The sequence below is a fragment of the Mauremys mutica genome, chromosome 1, assembly GCF_020497125.1.
Source record: "Mauremys mutica isolate MM-2020 ecotype Southern chromosome 1, ASM2049712v1, whole genome shotgun sequence".
In the NCBI taxonomy this organism is placed as follows: domain Eukaryota; kingdom Metazoa; phylum Chordata; order Testudines; family Geoemydidae; genus Mauremys; species Mauremys mutica.
In genome coordinates, this window is record NC_059072.1 from 110,132,228 (window position 1) to 110,155,014 (window position 22,787).

The 22,787-nt window shown below is 48.2% G+C and overlaps 1 protein-coding gene across 1 annotated transcript in view; it reads right to left on the minus strand.

The window, feature by feature from the left end:
* Positions 1-7,484: 7,484 nt before the first annotated feature.
* Positions 7,485-22,787, minus strand: part of LOC123361736 (sodium- and chloride-dependent GABA transporter 1-like) — a 42,033-nt gene continuing 26,730 nt past the window's right edge. The window contains exons 10-14 of the mRNA XM_045001857.1: positions 21,181-21,312; positions 20,201-20,303; positions 19,346-19,446; positions 18,213-18,380; positions 7,485-7,761 (exon numbers count right to left, since the gene is read on the minus strand). Coding sequence (XP_044857792.1) covers positions 7,594-7,761; positions 18,213-18,380; positions 19,346-19,446; positions 20,201-20,303; positions 21,181-21,312 — 672 coding nt within the window. The 3' untranslated portion in view covers positions 7,485-7,593. The remainder of the gene's footprint in view (positions 7,762-18,212; positions 18,381-19,345; positions 19,447-20,200; positions 20,304-21,180; positions 21,313-22,787) is intronic.

Genomic DNA, 22,787 nt, shown 5'->3' on the forward strand with positions numbered 1-22,787 from the left:
AATTCGACCCTTCATGTCAAAACCTGTAACATTACCTACAGTGCGTTTACCTGTCCAGTACAAGGGCTGGTCAGGGAAGTGGACTTTTGCTGTCTATGACAACCATCCGATTCCCATGCTACTGGGGAACGACTTGGCCCGACACATTGAACAGCAAAAAACAGAGGGAGTGGTTACACGCAGCCAAGCCAGACGAGCTGCCGGACCCATCCCTGTTCCTGAGCCATCCACCGGGACCCCGTCTGTGTTACCAGAGACCCAGACAGAGGTGGTGGAACCGGATCCCAGGCCAACACCTACAGCAGCCATAGTACATCCAGTCCCAGAACCGGAACTGGAAGAGCAACCAGCGCCAGCACCGGCGCCAGCGCTTGCAACTCCACCGCCAGAGGGCGCCAACGGGCCTGAACTGGCAGAAGCAGCAAACAACCCTACCCAAGAGGCTCAGCCGGAGCCTGAAATGACACTTTGTGCACCAGCGGGGAGCGGTCCACAGTCAACGGAAACAACCTCATCACCTACATCGCTTCCAGAGGAACTGGTGTCTCCCGCCTCAAGGGAACAGTTCCAGAGAGAGCAGGAAGCTGATGACAGCCTCAAGAAAGCATGGGCGGCGGCACGCAGCAACCCACCGCCTCTCAGCTCTACTACCCGATCCCGGTTCGTTGTGGAGAAAGGACTGTTATACAAGGAATTTCTTTCTGGTGGACACCAGGAGGGCTGGCATCCTCAAAAACGGTTGCTCGTTCCGACCAAGTACCGGGAAAAGCTCTTAAGCTTAGCCCATGATCACCCTAGTGGCCATTCTGGGGTGAAACGAAGCAAAGACAGGTTGGGAAGGTCCTTTGACTGGGAGGGGATGGGCAAGGACGTTGTCAAGTATGTCCGGTCTTGTGAGGTATGCCAAAAGGTAGGAAAACCTCAAGACCAGATCAAGGCCCCTCTCCAACCACTTCCCATAATGGAGGTCCCATTTCAGCGAGTAGCTGTGGATATTATGGGTCCTTTCCCAAAGAAGACCCCCAGAGGAAAGCAGTACATACTGACTTTTGTGGACTTTGCAACCAGATGGCCGGAAGCAGTAGCTCTAGGCAACACCAGGGCTAACACTGTGTGCCAGGCCTTAACTGACATTTTTACCAGGGTGGGTTGGCCCTCTGAAATTCTTACAGATTCGGGAACAAATTTCCTATCAGGGACCATGAAAGACCTGTGGGAAACTCATGGGGTGCATCACTTGGTTGCCACCCCGTACCATCACCAAACTAATGGCCTAGTGGAAAGGTTCAATGGAACTTTGGGGGCCATGATCCGCAAATTCGTCAATGAACACTCCAATAATTGGGATCTAGTGTTACAACAGTTGCTGTTTGCCTACAGGGCTGTTCCACATCCGAGTTTAGGATTCTCACCATTCGAGCTGGTGTATGGCCATGAGGTTAAGGGGCCATTACAGCTGGTAAAGCAGCAATGGGAGGGGTTTACACCTCCTCCAGGGACTAACATTCTGGACTTTGTAAGCAACCTTCAAAACACCCTCCGAGACTCTTGGGCCCTTGCTCGAGAGAACTTAAGAGATGCTCAAGCGGAGCAAAAGGTCTGGTATGATCGACATGCCAAGGAGCGGTCCTTCAAGGTAGGAGACCAGGTCATGGTCTTGAAGGCGCAACAGGCCCATAAGATGGAGGCGTCCTGGGAAGGACCATACATGGTCCAGGAGCGCCTGGGAGCTGTTAACTACCTCATAACATTCCCTGATTCCTCTTTAAAGCCTAAAGTGTTTCATGTTAACTCTCTAAAGCCCTTTTATCCCAGAGAATTACAGGTCTGTCACTTTACAGTTCAGGAAGGAGATGACACCGAGTGGCCTGAAGGTGTCTACTACGAAGGTAAAAGAAATGGTGGTGTGGAAGAGGTGACCCTCTCCACAACCCTACAACGTCTACAGCGGCAACAGATCAAGGGACTGTGCACTGACTTCGACCCCTTGTTCTCAGCCATCCCAGGACGGACTGAGCAAACCTACCACTCCATTGACACAGGTAATGCTCACCCGATTAGAACACCACCCTACCGGGTGTCACCTCATGCCAAAGTTGCTATTAAACAGGAGATTGACAACATGTTGGAGATGGGCATCATCCGCCCTTCTACCAGTGCATGGGCATCTCCAGTGGTTCTGGTTCCCAAACCAGATGGGGAAATACGCTTTTGTGTGGACTACCGTAAGCTAAATGCTGTAACTCGTCCAGACAACTATCCAATGCCACTCACTGATGAGCTATTGGAAAAGTTGGGACGTGCCCAGTTCATCTCTACCATTGATTTAACCAAGGGATACTGGCAGGTACCACTAGATGAACCCGCCAGGGAAAAATCTGCCTTCATCACCCATGCAGGGGTGTATGAGTTTACTGTGCTTCCGTTCGGACTGCGGAATGCACCTGCCACCTTCCAAAGGCTGGTGGATGGTCTACTAGCAGGATTGGAAGACTGTGCAGTTGCATACCTCGATGATGTGGCCATTTTTTCTGATTCATGGCCCGAACACCTAGAACATTTGAAAATGGTTTTAGAGCGCATCAGGCAGGCAGGACTAACGGTTAAGGCCAAAAAGTGTCAAATAGGCCACAACAGAGTGACTTACCTAGGACACCAGGTGGGTCAAGGAACCATCAACCCCCTACAGGCCAAGGTGGAGGCTATCCAACAGTGGCCTGTCCCAAGGTCAAAGAAACAGGTCCAATCCTTCTTAGGTTTGGCCGGATATTACAGGCGATTTGTACCACACTACAGCCAAATCGCTGCCCCACTAACTGATCTGACCAGGAAAACCCAGCCAAATGCAGTTAAGTGGACTGATGAGTGTCAGAAAGCCTTTACCCAGCTTAAGGCGATGCTCATGTCGGACCCTGTATTAAGGGCCCCAGACTTTGACAAACCCTTCCTAGTTACCACCGATGCATCTGAACGTGGGGTAGGAGCGGTACTAATGCAGGAAGGACCGGATCACAACTTCCATCCTGTCGTGTTTCTCAGCAAGAAACTGTCTGAGAGGGAAAGCCACTGGTCCATCAGTGAAAAAGAATGTTACGCCATTGTGTATGCCTTGGAAAAGCTACGCCCATACGTTTGGGGCCGGCAGTTCCAGCTACAAACTGACCATGCTGCGCTAAAGTGGCTTCACACCAACAAGGGAAACAACAAGAAACTTCTCCGCTGGAGCTTAGCTCTCCAAGACTTTGACTTTGACATTCAACACATTTCAGGAGCTTCCAACAAAGTTGCTGATGCACTCTCTCGTGAAAGTTTCCCAGAATCAAGTGGCTAAAAACTGTTCTTAATATGTTTTCATGCTTAGTAGTCGATGTAATAGTGCATGTGTTTTATTACTCTGGTTGTTTTACTGTTCTAGGAGGAAATCGCCGCCAGTGGATCCCACTGTGACGATTTGGGGGGCGTGTCATGAATAGTTAGTAAAGGGTTAAAGCATAGTACCTGGTGGGCATCTGACCTGAGGACCAATCAGGGAAGAGAATTTGAAACTCCTAGGAGGGAACTTTTCCCTCTGTTTGGGGGGGTCTTTGTCTTTGGCCGTTTGGAGTTCAAGAGACCAGACGAGTTAATCAAGTCCCTACAAGTTCCACCTTTCTGAACTAATTTCTTCTAGACAAGATAGTGAGTATTAGAAAGATACTTTGTGTCCTTATCTAATAATCCTATGTTTGCAATTCTGTGTGTTTGTTATTGATTATTCTTAATTCTGCTTGTACTGGTTGTACTGAGAAAGAGAGAGGATTCTCTCCAGAACTTAGCAAGGTTATACCCTATGAGTGCCCAGCTTGGATTCATAGAGATTCTGTATTTTCTTTTGTTCTCTTAATAAATTCTTTTCTTTTCTTTGGACTTGGTTAATTCCTTCCCTTGGGGAAATTCAGGGGAAGGGGAGGGGGAAGTGGGCTGCTTCCCTGTGTGTGTGAGATTCAAGGCGTTTGAATCCAGGCACCTCTGTCTCCAGAGCAGGCTGGAGAGAGGGAAGAGGGGGGAGGTTCCTCCTCTGTGAATTGATCTGTGTTCCCAAGGGGGGAAACAGGGGTGTCCCGGCCCACGGAATTGACCGGGTGGTGGCAGCCGAAGGGGAGACCTACCCTAGGATTTTGGGGTGGGGGGAAGACATGCGGGTCCTCACTTTGAAACCGCCCAGTTTCAAGTGAGGGTAGACTCTGACAAGCCTGGAGGATGAACCAAGAGCACATGGGTTCCTTAAGTAGAATTCTGCTACCTGAGACACCAGCTCTTTAACACAGAGTAAGAACCCTTTTGATCATTGAACCTGTCTGGGAGCCCAATATCCCCCAGGAATCCAAGTTTATGTACAGTTATGGTAACTCCCCAAGTGTCACCAGAGGATTGTGGGAAGGTAGCATATGTAAATGATGCTCTCTATGGCAGCACTTTTTCCTTTTCACCAACAGGGGGAGTAGAGAGTTCTTTCCCCTTGGGACTTCTGGCCATAGGGCTCACAAATAGCTCCCCTTCAGTGAATTACCACAATAACAATTCCAGCCTCTCTTAGGAAAACATCTTAAGTCTCCCATCTCAACCAGAACTGCTCTTTTGGACTCGCAGACAGAGGTGGGACATATGTTCTCTTCAGGGTCCGGATCATCCCCCACACCTACACAGAACCTGGGGAAGCAGAGGTGTGCAAGCCACACAAATGTGCCTCCAAAACCCAGCAGTCGGAACACTCAGACATTACAGTATCATCCCCCCGGGCACCGAGGCACATGCTTTGCCTCCCACTGCTGCCGGGCACTGGTGGTGGTGGCAGGCTCTGGATTTAGGGGGAGGGGCATATCACTGTCTCGAGGGTGCTGCACCATCCCCATAATGCAGGTGTGTCAGCCAAGTGCAGTCTAAGTCAGCTTGGGAGCAGGGTTCAATTGCTACCTCATTCTGCATTCCTGCAGAACCTACACGCAGAGTCTGACATCAGATCTCTGGCTCAGTGCCAGCATAACCAAAAGGGCTGGTATGACTCAATTCACCATATTCTTTGTACTACTTGCCCACAGTATTGTGTGAGTATGGGGGTGAGCAGCCCAATCAGATTGTGCCTCCTCAACACAAGGCTGAGATGGAGGTGCTGCAGAGCCACCCTGGCCCAATGGAGGAGTATGGTGCTTCCTATACCTCCTGGGGAGGAAAGCCATCATTGCACACCCCTTGGGAAGGAGCAGTGTATGCTCCTGTGCGTGGCTAGCCAGCAAAAGAAGGTAGGCCACGGCCCTCCCCCTTTGGAATTGATTTGTGCCCTTGGCAACACTAGCAAGGAGCAATCCCTGTATAACTGAGCATGTAGTGTGCCTCTGAATCAGTCAAGTTGCTCTTCCATTGCACATCATTCAGAGAGAAAGGAGTCACTTGGGAGCATCACTACTGATTCTGCCCACTGCTTATTTGACCCATGGTGATGTGCAGTTACCGGTTGCCATATGCAATGTCAGTAAGTACGAGCACAGATCAGACACACAGCTCCATGTGGATATAATTTCAAAATCTGTCTGGAGGGCAGGACACGCATGGCAAGTAGGCTGGATCTGGCCTCCAGCCCCAGCATTTGCTACCACAGAACTAGGACTAAGATTAACACTACTACCAGCTGAGCGAAATAACAGCAGCACCCACAGTACCAACACCATAATGAAGACAGGCAGGCCAGGATGCTATGGTACAAACACAGGCCACAACAGACAGGCCTCCTTCACAGTGCAGATAGCCACCCTCCTTAACTGCCAGTATGACATGCTGGTGACTGGTGCTGTCATGAATAGTTAGTAAAGGGTTAAAAATAGTACCTGGTAGGCACCTGACCTGAGGACCAATCAGGGAAGAGAATTTGAAATTTCTAGGAGGGAACTTTTCCCCTCTGATCCTGTATGTTTTGTCTTTAGCCGTCTGGAGTTACAAGACTCTAGACGATTTAATCAAGTCTCTACAAATTCCACCTTTCTGAACTAAATTCTTCTAGTCAAGATAGTGAGTATTAGAAAGATACTTGGTGTCCTCACCTAATAATCCTATGCTTGCAATTCTGTGTGTTTGTTATTGATTATTCTTAATTCTGCTTGTACTGGTTGTACTGAGAAGGAGAGGGGATTCTCTCCAGAACTTAGCAAGGTTATACCCTATGACTGTCCAGCTTGGACTCATAGAGATTCTGTATTTTCTTGTTTTTCTTTTAATAAATTCTTTCTATAAAGATTTGATTAAATCCCTTCCACTGTGGATATAGGGGGAGGGGCTAAGACATTCTCTCTCGGTGATTCACAGAGTTGAATCGGTGTATATCTCTCCAGAGTGGCTAGGAGAGAGGGAGGGGGGGAAGTGGGCTGCTTCCCTGTGTGTGTGAGATTCAAGGAGTTTGAATCAAGGTATCTCTCTCTCCGGAGCAGGCTGGAGAGAGGGAAGAGAGGGGAGGGGGAAGGTTCCTCCTCTGTGAGTTGATCTGTGTTCCCAGGGAGTGTCTTTGAAGGGAGACAGGGGGGAAACAGGGGTGTCCCGGCCCACGTAATTGACCGAGGTGGTGGCAGCAAAAGGGGAGACCTACCCTAGGATTTTGGGGTGGGGGAAGACATGCGGGTCCTCACTTTGAAACCCCCCAGTTTCAAGTGAGGGTAGACTCTGACAGGTGCTGTTGGGCCTTAAGGCCTGGTCTCAAAATAGCAGCCATTTAAATCTGATTGGAACTGGAGAGTGGGGGAAAGGCAAGAAGGGAATCTGGCTGATGTGATTTTTGAGGTCCAATAGTTTGTTAATTACCAAGGCTATGTGAAATTGGAATACCAGCTTTCCAATGCATTCATTACTTTATGTTCCTATTGGTTCATGAGGGATCATAATTTCAAATCGCCCTTGGCTCCCAGGGACAGACAAAAATATAGGCCATTTACCAGACAAACCAGGATGCATTCAGCACCCAGACAAGTGGAGCCAGTCCACTTCTGATCAGAATTCATCTTTTAAGCCTCTGATGGCTGCAAGATCGACACACAAGTGCACTAGCACCAGGAATAATTCTCCTTGCCTCTCAGTGCTATAAGGTCCACTTAGAGCCCCAATTCCCAGATTCACATCCCCAGCCTCTGAGTGCTAGAGGTGTCACATACCAGTAAGATAACAATAGAGTTCCCACTCCTGCCACTCCGTAGTGTAGGATCCAGTGCCAAGGAGTAAGGAATGAATTCTGCAGTGCTGTGGATGTTGTTCAAACTCACACCATCTCAGAGATGGCTCCTCAAACTGTTTTGCACATGGAGGCCTGGAGGAACCATATACAGTAATTCTCTCTCTCTCGGTACATATATCATTTGACCGAATACCTTGTACATTGATATGAAATACCTCTGGCATACACAATATGCATGGCTATGATTTCACAACACACACATGATGCACGATGAGACCTTTCCAAACACATCTTTTAATACAGATTTCAAGTACTACAGACTACATCACAATCCTGTAATAGTCTAGCCGAAGCCTACAGCGTCTAGGTTCATGCCAATTAGTTTTTGTATCTTGTAAATGTTACATACATTTTATACAATCAGTGCCATCTGTTGGAATGAATAGATGAGACCAGACTTGTGGGAGACCTTTCCACTCCTTGGGGGTTATGCCCATTTCTTGGAGAAAGCTGTACTTGTGCAGCTGTCTGCTCATCCCCGACTCTGCATGCTGCTGCTGAGAACCAGGCTGCAATGGAATTTTCTTTATTTTTGTTGCAGTCCTCAGGAAAATGAGGATTTCAGAGAAGACTCCACTGGGAGTTGAGGTGCTCTCTGCAACTCTCAGAAGTGCTCAGTACCCTTTCAGAATTGGACCCTCCGCTTGGATGAGCCACTAATTAACAGAGAGTATGGGAAGAAAGGAGACAAGGGGGGTGGGGTGGGAGGCGGGGAAGTGGAATGATCTCAACTGCAACTAACCTCCACAGATGCCTATTGCACCGGCACCAGAAGCTTGAAAGCAAAAGCAAATGATCAGAAAGTGCCAAGACTAAGACAAGAGTTGCACATGAATGTATTTCCGGGACATGGCGGGAAGTGGAAGTGAAAGAACATGAGAGGAGAATGAGATAGAGAAATCAAGAGAAGAAAGAGAAAGAGTGAGTTCAGATTTTGCAGTGATGAGGCCACAAAAGGGGGAGGAAGGAGAAAGAGAGAGAAGAGAATATGAGGAAAAGGAAGAGGAAGAGAAGGCAAGAGTAAAAGAGAAGAGAAGGAAGAAACAGGGAGGAAAGAAGGGAAGTGAACAAGTGATTAATTCTCACTCAATATATTTTATTAAGTGCCTGTATGCAGAAACTCACTGGCTGGTCCAGTGCTGCTGCATTTGAAATGATGTTATGTGCATTCCACATGCAATACTGCAAACCAGAGAAGTGTCACAACATGGTTGTATTACCAGAACCAGCCAAATAGAAGTGGAGATATACACATTTCCTGAGTTCTCAGGGACTTTTGTCCTTTTGAATTCCTCCCCCACCTCAGACTCCAGAGGGTCAACATTTGTAATTACAAAAATTACAAAAGCAATTCTCATGACAAATGCTGAAATTCATTCCTGTTGAAGAGGGCCAAGAAGTAAGCCCTTTGTCCAAGATTTTCGGGAATCATTAATGATGTCGGGTGCCTCCATTTGTGACTTGACGCTCCTTAAAGTAGCCTGATTTCCAGAGCTTGGGTGCTCAGCACTTCCTGAAAAATAAGGTCTTAAGTTGGCCACCCAAGAATTGAGGTACTCAAAATCACTAGAAACTCTTGAAAATCTTGGCCTATATTTTGAGGACTTAAGTGGGTCTTAAGTGATGCACAGGTCCAAGTGCCGTGACTCTGCACAGATGTCATTTTCACACAAGCATAAGCAAGTTTTAGATTCATGGGACTAAAAAAAAAAATACAAAAAAACCCAAAACAAAACAAAAAAACCACCTTGCAAACTGTGTCATAAAGGTAGGACAAGATGGAAGCCCTGACAAAGGAAGGAAGTGTATGTGGGGTGATCCCTGGACCAAGTGTTGGGGTTACTGACTAAAAATATTGCAGGACATAAGAGCTACTCTTCCATCAGACCTTGGCATGATTATCCAACAAGTTCTTGGAATGTATTAGAGACAATGTTTTATTTCAGAAGGTGGAGAAAGTTACTAGGGGAGAGGCTGTTCTAGATTTGATTTTGACAAATAAGGAGGAACAAGTTGAGAATTTGAAAGTGGAAGGCAGCCTGGGTGAAAGTGATCATGAAATGGTAGAGTTCATGATTCTAAGGAATGGTAGGAGGGAAAACAGCACAAAAGAAGATAATGGATTTCAAGAAGGCAGACTTCAGGAAACTCAGAGAGTTGGTAAGTAAGATCCCATGGGAAGCAAGCCTAAGGGGAAAAATAGTTAAGAGAGTTGGCAATTTTTCAAGGAGATATTAAGGGCACAAAAGCAAACTATGCCATTGTGCAGGAAAGATAGGAAGTATGGCAAGAGACCACCCTGGTTTAACCAGGAGATCTTCAATGATCAGAAACACAAAAAGAGAGTCCTACAAAAAGTGGAAACTAGGTCAAATTACAAAGGATGAATATAAACAAACAACACAAGCATTCAGGGATAAAATTAGAAAAGAAAAGGCACAAAATGAGATTAAACTAGCTAGAGACATAAAGGGTAACAAGAAAACATTCTACAAATACATTAGAAGCAAGAGGAAGACCAAGGACAAGGTAGGCGTGTTACTCAATGTTGGGGGAAAAAAAATAACAGAAAACATGGAAATGGCAGAAATGTAAAATGACACTGTTGTTTCAGTTTTCACCAAAAAGTTTAGTAGTGATTGGACATCTAACGTGCCAGTGAAAATGAGGTAGGATCTGAGGTTAAAATAAGGAAAGAAAAAGTTAAAAATTACTTAGACAAGCTAGATGTCTTCAAGTCACCAGGGCCTGATGTAATATATCCTAGAATACTCAAGGAGCTAACTGAGGAGATATCTGAGCCATTAGCCATTATCTTCAAAAAGTCATGGAAGATGGAAGAGATTCCAGAGGACTGGAAAAAGGCAAATATAGTGCCAGTCTATAAAAAGGGGAATAAGGACAACCCAGTGAATTACAGACCAGTTAGCTTAACTTCAGTACCCAGAAAGATAATGCAGCAAATAATTAAGCAATCAATTTGCAAACACCTAGAAGATAATAAGGTGATAAGTAACAATCGGTATGGATTTGTCAAGAACAAAACATATCAAACCAACCTAATAGCTTTCTTTTACAGGGTAACAAGCTTTGTGGATGGGTGGAAACAGTAGATGTGCTATATCTTGACTTTAGTAAGGCTTTTGATACTGTCTCGCTTGACCTTCTTATATACAAACTAGGGAAATGCAACCTGGATGGAGCTACTATAAGGTGGGTGCATAACTGGTTGGAAAACTGTTCCCAGAGAGTAGTTATCAGCAGTTCACAGTCATGTGGAAGGGCATATAGAGTGGGGTTGGTTCCATTCAATATCTTCATCAGTGATTTAGATAATGGCATGGAGAGTACACTTATGAAGTTTGTGGACAATACCAAGTTGGGGGCAGGGGTTGCAAGTGCTTTGGAGGATAGGATTCAAATTGAAAATGATTTGGACAAACTGGAGAAATGGAGTGAAGTAAATAGGATGAAATTCAATAAGGCCAAATGCAAACTCAACTTAGGAAGGAACAATCAGTTGCACACATACAAAATGGGAAATGACTGCCTAGGAAGGAGTACTGCAGAAAGGGATCTGGGAGTTACAGTGGATCACAAGCTAAATATGACTGAACTGTGTAACACTGTTGCAAAAAAAGCAAAAGTGTTGTAAGAAAGACATGAGAAGTAATTCTTCTGCTCTACTCTGCACTGATACAGCCTCAACTGGAGTATTGTGTCCAGTTCTGGACGTCACATTTCTGGAAAGATGTGGACAAATTGGAGAAAGTCCAGAGGAGAGATTAAATGGTCTAGAAAAATGATTAAAGGTCTAGAAAACATGACCCATGAGGAAAGATTGGTTTGTTTAGTCTGGAGAAGAGACGACTGAGGGGACATGATAACAGTTTTCAAGTAAATAAAATTTTGTGACAAGGAGGAGGGAGAAAAATCATTCTTGTTAACCTCTGGGTATGGGAGAAGTAGTAATGGTCTTAAATTGCAGCAAGGGTGGTTTAGGCTGGACATTAGAAAAAAATTCCTAACTGTTAGGGTAGTTAAGCATTGGAATAATTTGCCTAGGGAGGCTGTGGAATCTTCGTCATTGGAGATTTTTAAGAGCAGGTTAGAGAAACACCTGTCAGGGATGGTCTAGATCAGGATCGGCAATGTTTGGCACGCGGCCCACCAGGATCAGCCCCCTGTCGGGCTGGGCTGGTTTGTTTACCTGCCGCGTCCGCAGGTTTGGGCGATCGCAGCTCCCACTGGCTGTGGTTCACTGCTGCAGGCCAAAGGGGGGTGTGGGAAGCCGTGGCCAGCACATCCCTCGGCATGCGCCATTTCCCATAACCCATTGGTCTGGAGTGGTGAGCCGCGGCCACTGGGAGCCGCGCTCAGACGAACCTGCAGATGCAGCAAGTAAACAAACCGGCCTGGCCCACAAGGGGGCTTACTCTGGAGGGTCGTGTGCCAAACGTTGCCACTCCCTGGTCTAGATAATACTTGGTCCTGCCTTGAGTGCAGGGGAATGGACTAGATGACCTCTTGAAGTCCCTTCCATTTCTATAATTTTATGATTCTATGATACAGGGCCATTCCACTCATAGAATGTGAATTGTATGAACTAATCCCGGGGCAGAGTGCTGGATGCAGGAGGGAGCAGATCCAGTGGTAGAGCAGAAGGCAGAGGCCACTCTGTGGACTATGGGTCTATGCATTACATCACAGGGAGAGCACAGGGAAGAGGATCTGCTCTGTAAGCAAAGTGTAAGATGTGAGGGTTGCTCCATTGGCAGAATACCGAGCCCAGGAAAGCATGTGTGTGTGTGTGTGTGTGTGTGTGTGTGTGTGAGGAGGGGCACTCCCCAGTCAGGGAGTTTTGACCCCATTCCCTTCCCTCCAACTCCACGGGGCACCATACAATGCCAACACCGCAGGGCATGGGGAGATGGAGTAAATCCAAGTCCAGAACTCCCAGCTGGATCAGGGCATTCTGACCCTATTCCCTTCCTTGCCCGCTTCAGGACCCTGCCAGAGCACGTCCCACAAGATACCTGTTCCCCTCTCAGGCTTCATGAATGGATTTATTCTGAACTGAAACTGGGTCTGAGCATCAGCAGTGAAAAACTTATTACATGGTCATTGGTGTGTAACTAAGAGATAGACAGCTCCAGTTCACACACCGATACAGAAGTTACTCTTCAGACACACCTAACCCATAGGTGGCCCCACAAGAGGGCCATTTTGGGGCTCTCCCATGTGGAACACTGCTCTAACACCTGCCTGGGGTCCTATCTGCTGGTCATAAAATATTGGGGTCCTAGGTGCATAAGAGAACTAGGGCAAGTGAAAATAACAGATTCCAGCATGTATACAGCTGCTGTTACAAGCCACCTTCTCTGAAATGACTTTGTAACCTGGAAATGTGACTTCAGTGCCAGTTCTCACTTTCCTCTGGAGCTCTCACCTCTCCTCCAACATCATCTACAACACCACACTGCCCTCTGTGCCATGCTGGGGTGCTACAGGCTAAGACGTGTCAAGGTCAATGCTGAGATGCTGGTCGAAGATGCCTAAGTGAGAATGAAGGGTCGTACCTCCAGCCACAGGAACCCCCTTGATACCATGATGGCATTTTAGGGAGTAGATAGCGGATATGGCACATACAGCATCATAGGACACCACATAACAGTATGCCAGGATGTGTTGGGATGGAGCATGTCCACATTATAAAGGATGTCTCCTCCACCAGTACAAGGGAATCTTATATCTATGGCTCTGTATAAATGACTGCTAATAATAATAATAACAACAACGCTGTGTTCATGGCTGAAGGACAGCAGCTCCAACAGCACAGCACCCCTCATGCCTGTCCAGATTGCTGAGGGGTATCCAGTAGCCACCAATATTCTGTATTCCTGGTTGGTGCATCCATTGTACAGCACTTAGCACTATTTATTGATTAAAGATGCTTTATGCTGTATTAATTGATAATCATCTGGAATTTGAATCCATAGCCAAAATACAGCTGGTTTTATGCTGTGACAGCCTTGCGGTTCATTAGAAGGTGCGTGGTGGACTTTAGTATAGAAGAGGGGCTGAAGAACACAACGAAGAAGGAGACGTTATTGTACTATAGAAAATACCACCTCTGGTCAGCAGGAAACTAGGGCCTGGGACATTCCTTTCTGGCAGTATGGATTGGGATCATAAATTACAAAGACAGTCACTGCACATTGTCCTTATGGAGTTTAAAACAGAGCCTCGATCAGCTGGGCTAGGGGGCAGTGCCATGAAAGGGCTCCTCTGTTAGATCCTTCCCACGATGACTGAAACCAACAGTGGAGTTGGGGACACACAAGCGGCGTCAGAGGAGGTCAAAGGGCAGTGGCAGGAGCAGCTACAGAGCAGGATGAAGAGGTTCTGCCCTCTGCCTAGACAGCAGCATCGGAGACCCTCCCCTTCAGCGAGGTCTTCGCTTTTAGTCCATTCTTCTGAACATTCACCTCTTGCGTGGCCTCAGTCATCTGCTGAAAACGCTGCCCAGGAACAAAGAAAGATTACAGGAAGGACACAGGTAACCAGGGGAAAATGAGGAGACCCGTTCACCACCACCACCTCCACACGTGGCATGTGGCTGAAGCTGAAGGTCATAACCCTTCTTTCCAAATTGAAGAGACATCCCTAGTTACAGCAAGAGGTCTACCAAGGGGATAGTGAACACTGAAGGTGATTAGGACAATTGCTCCAGATACCACACACCTCCATTTGGCAATGTAATCACTTCTCCTTTGCTCCCCTATCATACACAGTTCTCTCTTCTGAATGACAGAAATCACCATTATAAAGTAAGCCAGTAGTTACCGCACAGTTGTAGCAGCACCTAGACGCTAAAGCTAGTCAAAAAATTTTTTTCAATGACCAAAAATGTCAAGGTTCTTCCCATTTCACAGGATTCAAAATGGACCCACTTCTCATTTTCTATTCCATTTTTCATGAAGTTCCCATAAAAAATGGTATCCAATGGTTACAGAACGCCAAGGAATTTACAGTTTATGGCTCTGATCCTGCATGGCCCTTTATGCCAGCATGTGTTCCCATTTATATTAACGTGACAGGATCAAAGTCTAAATAAAACTGAGGTCCATTGGTAGAGCCGTGTCTGGAAGGCAGCCAGGGAGATGGAATGTGGGAGGGTACAGTCCCTCAGGCAGGGGGGCACTCACTGTCTGAGCAGTATGGGTTGAAGCCTAGGGTTGAATGGACATGGAGGCTAAATTCCAGGAGGGAAAGTGGTGCTTTAAATTATGGAACATGAGGCAGAGGGGAAGGGGGCCTGAAGTGAATGGACATCACTGAGCTGGAGAAGAGCCCCTTCAGGAGAGGGAAGAGTCCCCGTACTCAGACATATCTGAAGTGTTTCTTGCTGGGTGAAGCCCCTGAACTGTTTAGTGAGGCTCTCCTGCCATTCATGTGCTTTTTTCTTACATTCATGCTCAGTAGGATTAAAATGGTTTATAATCTTTCCTGTCTGTCAAAACCCCTTTATTCTACACTGACATCTAATTTCCCTCCAGCCTCAGCTCTGTTACAAGCTAATCCTCTCTCACTCTCTCTCTCTCTCTCACACACACACACACACACACACACACTCTCTCTTTCTCTATCTCCCTACTGCCACCTGCTGTTTGCTGCTAGTGCAATGGCTCATGGAGGCCAGGGGATGTGTGTGTGTGTTGGCTGCCTCTGAAAAATGTGACATTCCACTGAACTGGCAGAACGGTCAGTGCACACGGGGATATCGAGTCTGACAGAGTGAGCAAAGGGAGGGGAAGGTAAATAGAAGCCAGTCACACTGTTGTTATTTCTAATTCCCATTGATTGACATTGTCAGTATGCACCAGATGCTGAGAGAGCTCCTGGAGCAACAGAATATAACCACACTCCATGGGCCTGCAAGACAGGGATTCAGTGGAAACATGGATAATCACGTGGGCACCAGGTGGGATCTCAGGTTACAGATGGATTCAGAGGCACAACTACAAAGATTCAGCTCACTTAGGGGCAGATTGCGATATCCTTAATCACTTGGTATAGTACAAGTCGCCCTGCTGAAGGCAGCGGAACTACTTGAGGATTTCGATGCTACTCAGTGTGTCAGGACATCACAATCTGGCCCTCCCAGCCTGCTCCTGCTCCTAGTGAAGTCAGGCTCTAGACATTTCGCCGCCCCAAGCACGGTGGCATGCCGCGGGGGTGCGCTTTGCCGGTCGCCGGTCCTGCGGCTCCGGTGGACCTCCCGCAGGCGTGCCTGAGGAGGGTCCACTGGCACGCCTGCGAGAGGTCCACCGGAGCCGCGGGACCAGCGGACCCTCTGCAGGCATGCCGCCGAAGGCTCCCTGCCTGCCGCCCTCTCGGCGACCGGCAGAGCGCCCCCCGTGGCATGCCATCCCAAGCACATGCTTGGCGTGCTGGGGCTTGGAGCCGCCCCTGCCAGCTTCAATGGGAATAGAATTGGAACCAAACACAGAGAGGAACTGATGCCCCAATTAGGAGACAAGAAGGGATTTCCCCCCATGGCACATTACCAGTGAGTGGCGGGGAGGGGTGGTGAGTGTTCATACCATCCTATGGAGCTCTGAGCAAGGATCACCTGTAAGGATCAGAGATGGGTCTGAGTGGGGATTGTTCACTTTAATTCTCAACACGATTTGCAGCCTATTGCTATCAGTAGAGAAAAGGGTAATGCCCTGTGACTGCCTTTGACTGAATCTCTTCTGGCCCAAAAGAAAATGACATTATGGTCTATACTGGTGGAGTGCTGGGGCCTCTCTCTGTCCTTCCTTCATTTTTAAAGTGAATTGAATGCTGGTGAAAGATTGGAGACTGACAGGCCTTTTTATCCATGAGACAGCCAGTTCCAGTGCAAACCTCCCTGTAGCAGGGTGAACCCTTGCTCCTGCCCTGAGGGGTTTAAAAATGGCCTGGCAGGGCTTGAGAGCTGCTGCTCTAGCCTGGGCTGATTGGGGAAGTGGCTGCAGCTGAGGCCACACCCCAATCAGGCCACAGCTGGCCCTTATAAAAGGCCAGGGAAGCCAGAAGCTCAGACAGTCTCTCTCTGCCTTCAGAGAGGCCTGGCTGCTTAGCTTGAGGATAGGTACCTGAGTGAAGCAGGGCTGGGGAAGGCTGGGAAGCTCCAGCCTAGAGAGCCCCAGGCTGTGGCCTAGCCATAGGCCAACAGGTACTAGGGGTTGCAGAGGGCAGCCCAGGTGTAGGCCAAGGCAGCAGGTCCATACCCCTTTGCCTGTGATGAGTAGGCTGATACTGCAGTCTGCCCCAGAGTGTGGGGCTAGACAATGACTGGCAGTAGCCAATACTGAGGCAAGGTGGGGATAGAGGGTGAGGGTTCCCTGAGACAGAAGGGGAGACCCAGAGAGAAAGGGGTTACTGCTAGGGGGTAGCACCCCATGTAAAAGGGCACCGGGTCCAGGGAGGGACACGGGGACCTGAAGACAGGTGGATCACCAGCCTGCAGAGGGCGCTCCAGCGCTGGACAGAGCTAATTCCCGGAGTCACCAGCAGAAGGCGCCGCGGGGGTGAGTCTGACCCGTTTACACTCCCTCACCAATAGACCCTGGCTCTGAGCTAGTTCAGGCTTCATGCTCATTCAGAACGTGGCATCTTTGCTGAGATTGCCCGATAGTGACATTCATAGCTAGAACTGGGCAGGAACTGGAATTTCCACCATTTCAAACATTTGCTTTCATTCCAAATTGGAACAAAAAAGAATTTAGACATTTCCCATGAAACAAGATGTATGAAAAGGTTTCGTTCCAGGACAGTCAAAAACCATTTCCTTTTGATTTTGACTTTATAAAAAAAACCAACAATGAAATAAAAATTATAATATAAAATAAATTTCAAAATGAAAAGTCAAAATGAAAAAAATCAAAATGTTCCATTTCTGAAATGGTCCATATAGAATGTTCTGACCTTCGCAAAACACATAATTTCAATTTCTTTTTTCAAAACAAAGTTTTGTCAGAATCAACATGTCCCCTTGGAAAGTTGTGTTTCTGACAGAACAGCATTTTCCAATGGGAAAACATTCTGGTTGACAGCGGAGGCTCTAGGAATCTGGCCGCCCCAAGCAGGGCGGCACGCCGCAGAGGGCGCGCTGCCGGTCGCCGGTCCCGCGGCTCCAGGGGACCTCTTGAAGACGTGCCTGTGGAGCTTCCACAGTCATGCCTGCGGGTGGTCCACCCGAGCTGTGGGACCAGCAGACCCTCCACAGTCATGCCTGCGGGAGGTCCACTGGAGCCGCGGGACCAACAGACCCTCCGCAGTCATGCCTGCGGGAGGTTCGCTGGTCCCGCGACTCCGCTGGACCTCCCGCAGGCATGACTGCGGAAGTCCGCCGGAGCCGCCTGTCACCCTGCCGGCAAAATGCCGCCCCAAGCGCGCGCTTGGCGCGCTGGAGTCTGGAGCCGGCCCTGCTGGTGGAAGATTTTCAAACATCTCTCTATGTAACAGTGACATGCTGATGTGGAGAGCAGTCTGCTAGGAATGGGACCAAGAGTCCCTTGACTTGTTTCACATAAGACACCAAACAGGAATGAGATGGTAACAATTTTTGGTCATTACTGACCTGTGCGGGATGGTAGCCAAGAGGTAAAGGCACTTATCTCCTTACCCCAATCCCCTAAGGCATTCATTTGCCTCAGTGAGGAAGGGCTTTCTATTGGCTTACATGGAATGTGTCATGCAGGAGGTAGTAGAAAGCATAAGGAGCAGATCAGAAGAGCGCAGAGGGTATTGGGGGATAAGGAGGGAGTATCTGGGAAGTCTTGGCTTACAAAGACCACAGGAATCAATGCCATGACACAGGGGCTGCATGAAGTTTATAGTGGGTTGTTGGTGGGAAATTCCCTCTGGACAGATAATTGAGCAGAGGCAGTAGTTGGAAAGTTGCTTTTACCTGCCTGATGGTCCCCTCGGAGGTGAAGAAGCAGTACAGCATATAGCCCGGAATCAGCACCATGGAAGACAGAGCCATGAGCCAGCCAATGCCCTGTCCCCATGGGGGATAGATATATTTCCCCAGAGTCAGAGGGGTCATTTCAACCACACTGAAGAAGAAAACACCCTGAAGAAACAGGATCAGCAGTCACATCATAGTATGGCACAAGCAGAAATATTCACTGACTTTGTCCTTTTGAGAGTTCCCTAAATTCTCACTATGAGTTATAGTCAATAATCACACACCATTCCCAACAGCCCTCCCTCCCCCACAGCCAGGTCTCCATCACCATTCCCAACAGCTCCCCCCCAAGCCAGGGCTCCCGCACCATTCCCAAGAGCTGCCCCAAAGAGCCAGGGCTCCCAGACCAGTCCCAACAGCTCCCCCCACAGCCGACAGGCTGAGAATGCATGGTAATGTTCTCCCCATGGTCAGTGCCCCTAAACTCCCCTGCCCCAGCCAGGGTACTTACACCCCTCCCTACTTCACCTTCTGCTGCACACCACACTCCCAAACCATTTCCTAAACAGCGTCCTCTTAGCTGATTCTCAGGAGCTAGGAACGCCCCACACCCAGCATTCCTGCGGCAATCCCAATAGCACCTCCTGCTGGGAGAGGAAGGGTTGGAGGGTGGGTGGAGGAGCTGAGAGCTCATCAGTGCCAATTCTATTATATCTGAGAGTGCCTCCTGCTGGGAGACGCTTGGGAGGGGCTGAGGCTGGAGCTAGAGTGGCTGAAAGTTTTCTCCACAGCCAACAATGATTTTTAAAGTCATAAATCACCGGTTCAGCTTCTGAATATCAAACACAGGAGCAACCTATTACTAACTGCATGTTCTAGGCCAAGCTCCCCCCTCTCTTCTGAGAGTCAGTTGCAGGGATTCAGGTGGGAGAATAAAAGAGGCTCTGCATATTTCTTTTCCTGACAGTCACTTTGACTCTTCTTAGGACAAACTTGAGTTTAATGCCAGATCTGGATTTGGATCGGAGTTACCTAGATTAAAAAGTTAGTGTTTCCCCCACCCACAGAATGATCCCAGTGAGGTGGCCTTTCTAGATGAACCTCCCCAAAGAGAGTTGCTTTGTTCTCACCACACAAACGAGGGGAGTGAAGAAGGCCCAGCAGAGCTTCCACCAGCTGCAAGGTTGGTAGCCAATCATCTCTTCAATGTTCCTGTAAAATCTGTTCACACCTACAGTGAGAAATGTGTGTTAACAGCAGCAATGATATCTCAGCACCATTCTCATCACCTCTCTCCAGTGACCCAACACACAACAGGAGAAGGCGGACATGTGAGATCAGAGAGGAGAGCAGACATTTAAGGTGAGTGTGGAGAAGTGTAACGCTCACTCCCCAGATAAAACGTAGAGGCCATTGATACAAACTCTGAACTGGGATCTTAACAGGTACCTGGATAATTTTATGACCACTAAAAACATCTACAGTTTCCCAAGCTAACACAGTGATATTAATCAACTAGCAAGCTCATAAGCTAGACTAGGTCATAGATTGACCTTGGAGGGGTCAAAAAGGAATTCCCCGACACCCCAGCACTACACAATTGGATGAGCAAGTTACTGAAGAGGGGGGACTCTGGTCTCCCTCTGAAGCATCAGGCATCGGACACTGCCAGGATACCAGGGCAGATGGCTCAGCAGTCAGATTTGGCCTAACAAATCATACCCTCAAGAAATCCAAATCTAGAGGCCTGTGCATATTTCCATTTGTATGGGAATCTCTGCAAACGTGTGCTCAGCTGAGTGGCTGTCCGAGGAAGCAAGATGAGTGTCTCCCTGGGGTTTTTCAAAAGCTTTCAGCTTTGGCCCAAAACTATAGTCAATTGTCAATCTCCCACTGACTTCAATGGCTAGTGTTGAGGGTTTTTGAAAATGGCACCTTCTGTGCCTGTAGATAAGCAGCAAAGGAACAAGGTGAGTTGCACTTACCATAACACCAGGAAATTGAGATGGTCTCAAAGAAGACGAGGAAGAGAAGACACATGCCGCTGGCTGAATAATAATCAAACAGCTTGAAGACATAAATGCCACCCTGAGGAGACAAAGGCAAGGGGAGGTGGTCTGGTTATGGAGTACAGCCTGGGTGGGGAGCCAAGGATTAATATCATCAATACTTTCATCTAATCATTTTGCCTTCGTGTGTTAATTTCTTTGGCCTATGGAAGCCAACAAAGATGCATTATTTTGTCATAATCTAATTCCTGCCATTTTAACAGACGTACTCTGGAATGTGGTCAAGGAGTGAGTGTTGAGGCCTGCCTGAGGGTGGGGAGAGAAGCAGGACTCTCGAGTGGCTGCCTTCCCCCTCTAGTGTGAGGAGAAGCCGCTTTGTAAAATGAATCCATTCTGTCCCTCCTGCTGCACTTCAGATGTCTCTGCAGACGTTCCATGTTCTGTGACACATCCAGCATGAAGTCACAAACTGAGAAACCCAAACCCTGGCCTCCATGTCACTGAGCCGGGTCCCGAAGTCCACACACAGAGCCTGGGCCTCACTGCCATACACCCAGTATAAGGATCTCTGCATTGGGTCACTCACTAGGGCATGTAAACATGGAGCCGGGCCTTAGTGTCACTGTCTCAGAGCCCCACCAGACCTGCTTTCTTTTGGTTTATCTCAATCTTCTGCATAGAGAATGTGTCACCCTCCAGGGCATAGGCCCATCCTGGAAGCGACAGGAGTCCCAGCTAGACTGACCACAAGGACGATGGTAACTTACTGAGATTTAATGTGGAGACTGCAGCTTGCTGGACAGATGACTGTGCTGGGCAAAGCCGAAACCAGCTGTGGCCCTAGTGCCTTTCACGGACAATGGCCCTTCCCCCAGGCTTCCTCTGCTGCTGTTATACAAGGAGGTGGATGGAAGAGCACCAGGAACAGGCGCTGGAGTGAGCACAGGGAGAGGTACCTGGGTGATGTTGGAGAATCCGACAATGTAGGAGATAAGACAGACCACAGCAATGAAGAGCTTCTTCCTGGCCCTGAGGAGATAGGGATACTCATCTATCAGGGCTGTGACAAACCCCTCCACAGTGCAGAACTGCAGGAGGAAAAAAACACACACACATAAATTCATCACCACCTTCTGCATTCCCTTGAAACACTCCTCCTTCTCCTTCCCCCACTCCCCTGGCGTGGTGCCACCTCCCTCCCCTCTGGAGAACGCACCACCTCTCAGCCTGGATTTGTGTCACTTCTTCTATCTCTGTGTCTAACCGACCACAGCTTCCCTGCTGCCTGGAGGCGGTGGATGACCTCACCTACACCTCATTTTCTGTAAGAGCTCCAGCATGTAGTGACGGTGCTGAAAGGCCACCACGCTGAAGCCATGTGTGTGTGTGTGTGTGTGTGTGTGTGTGTGAAAATCCATTCCTTCCACTTGACAGCAGGAGTTACCACAGGTAGCTGGATGATGATTGGTGTTGTGGAGAAGGAAAGGGGCTGGTGTGAAAGTGAAGGGGAGGGTGGCTGAGAGGGAGGACTGGATATGCCAAGTCACGGGGAGAAGGTAGGGGAAATAGAGACGGACCTGGGTATTGGAGACCATCAAGTGGGGGAAGATATGGGTGTGGAAAGCTGTGGGCAAGAGGGTAAACGGCAAGGGAACTGGAAGTCACTTCAGATTAAGAGTGGTGTATGGGAGGAGAGGGAAGTGGGCACAGGAAGTCACTGGAGCAGACGTGCCTGGGGAAGTCCTAGAGGAGTTGTGTGAGGAGTAGTGGAGTGGGAGAGGAAGGCTGAAGCAGTAAATACCGAAGGGATACACACCTCTCCATGTCCTAACTAGACCACATGGAATACACAGGAAGAGGTGGCCAAATTGTGCGATGCTCTTAGTGCAATCCACGTAACATGGTATCTTGTTTCATGATGATTACTGACACATAGTGGATCTAAATTCCAGAGCAGAAGCTTGGTCCAGCAGCTTGTGCACCTGGCTAGGGGCTTGGAGGCCCCAAGGTCTAATCCTGACACTCATGTGCTACGTGACCTTGGACAAGTCCTTAAGACAAAAGGTTTCAAACCTGGATGCCTAAAGTTAGACACCCAAATAGAACATTTAGGCACCTAAATAAAAATGGCCTGATTTATAGCCGTGCTGAGCTCCTGCAGTTCCCACTGACGTCAGCTGGAGTTGCGAGTGCTCCGTACCTCTGAAGAACAGGCCATTGTGGTGTTTCCTCTTTGATATTGCTTAGGTTGCTGGCATGCTGAGTCCACTGCCTATCGTGCTGGCCAATAGTGTCTCATTGTTTCCTTGTCCTCACCTCTCCCCTCCCATTGGGCTGTCTGTCTCCATCTGTTATCTCTTGCTGTATTCCCAGAGTATAAGATCTTTGAGGCAGGGAGAGTCTTTTGTGTTGTGTTTGTGCAGCACCTAGCACAATGGGAGTCTGAGGTCCGTGATTGAGGCTCCCAGGTGCTAGCATAATACAAATAATAAATAATAATTGTTATTACTCTGTGTACTCCCTTACTTCTCTCTCTTTACAGTGGCTTTGGTGTGTTTTCTGA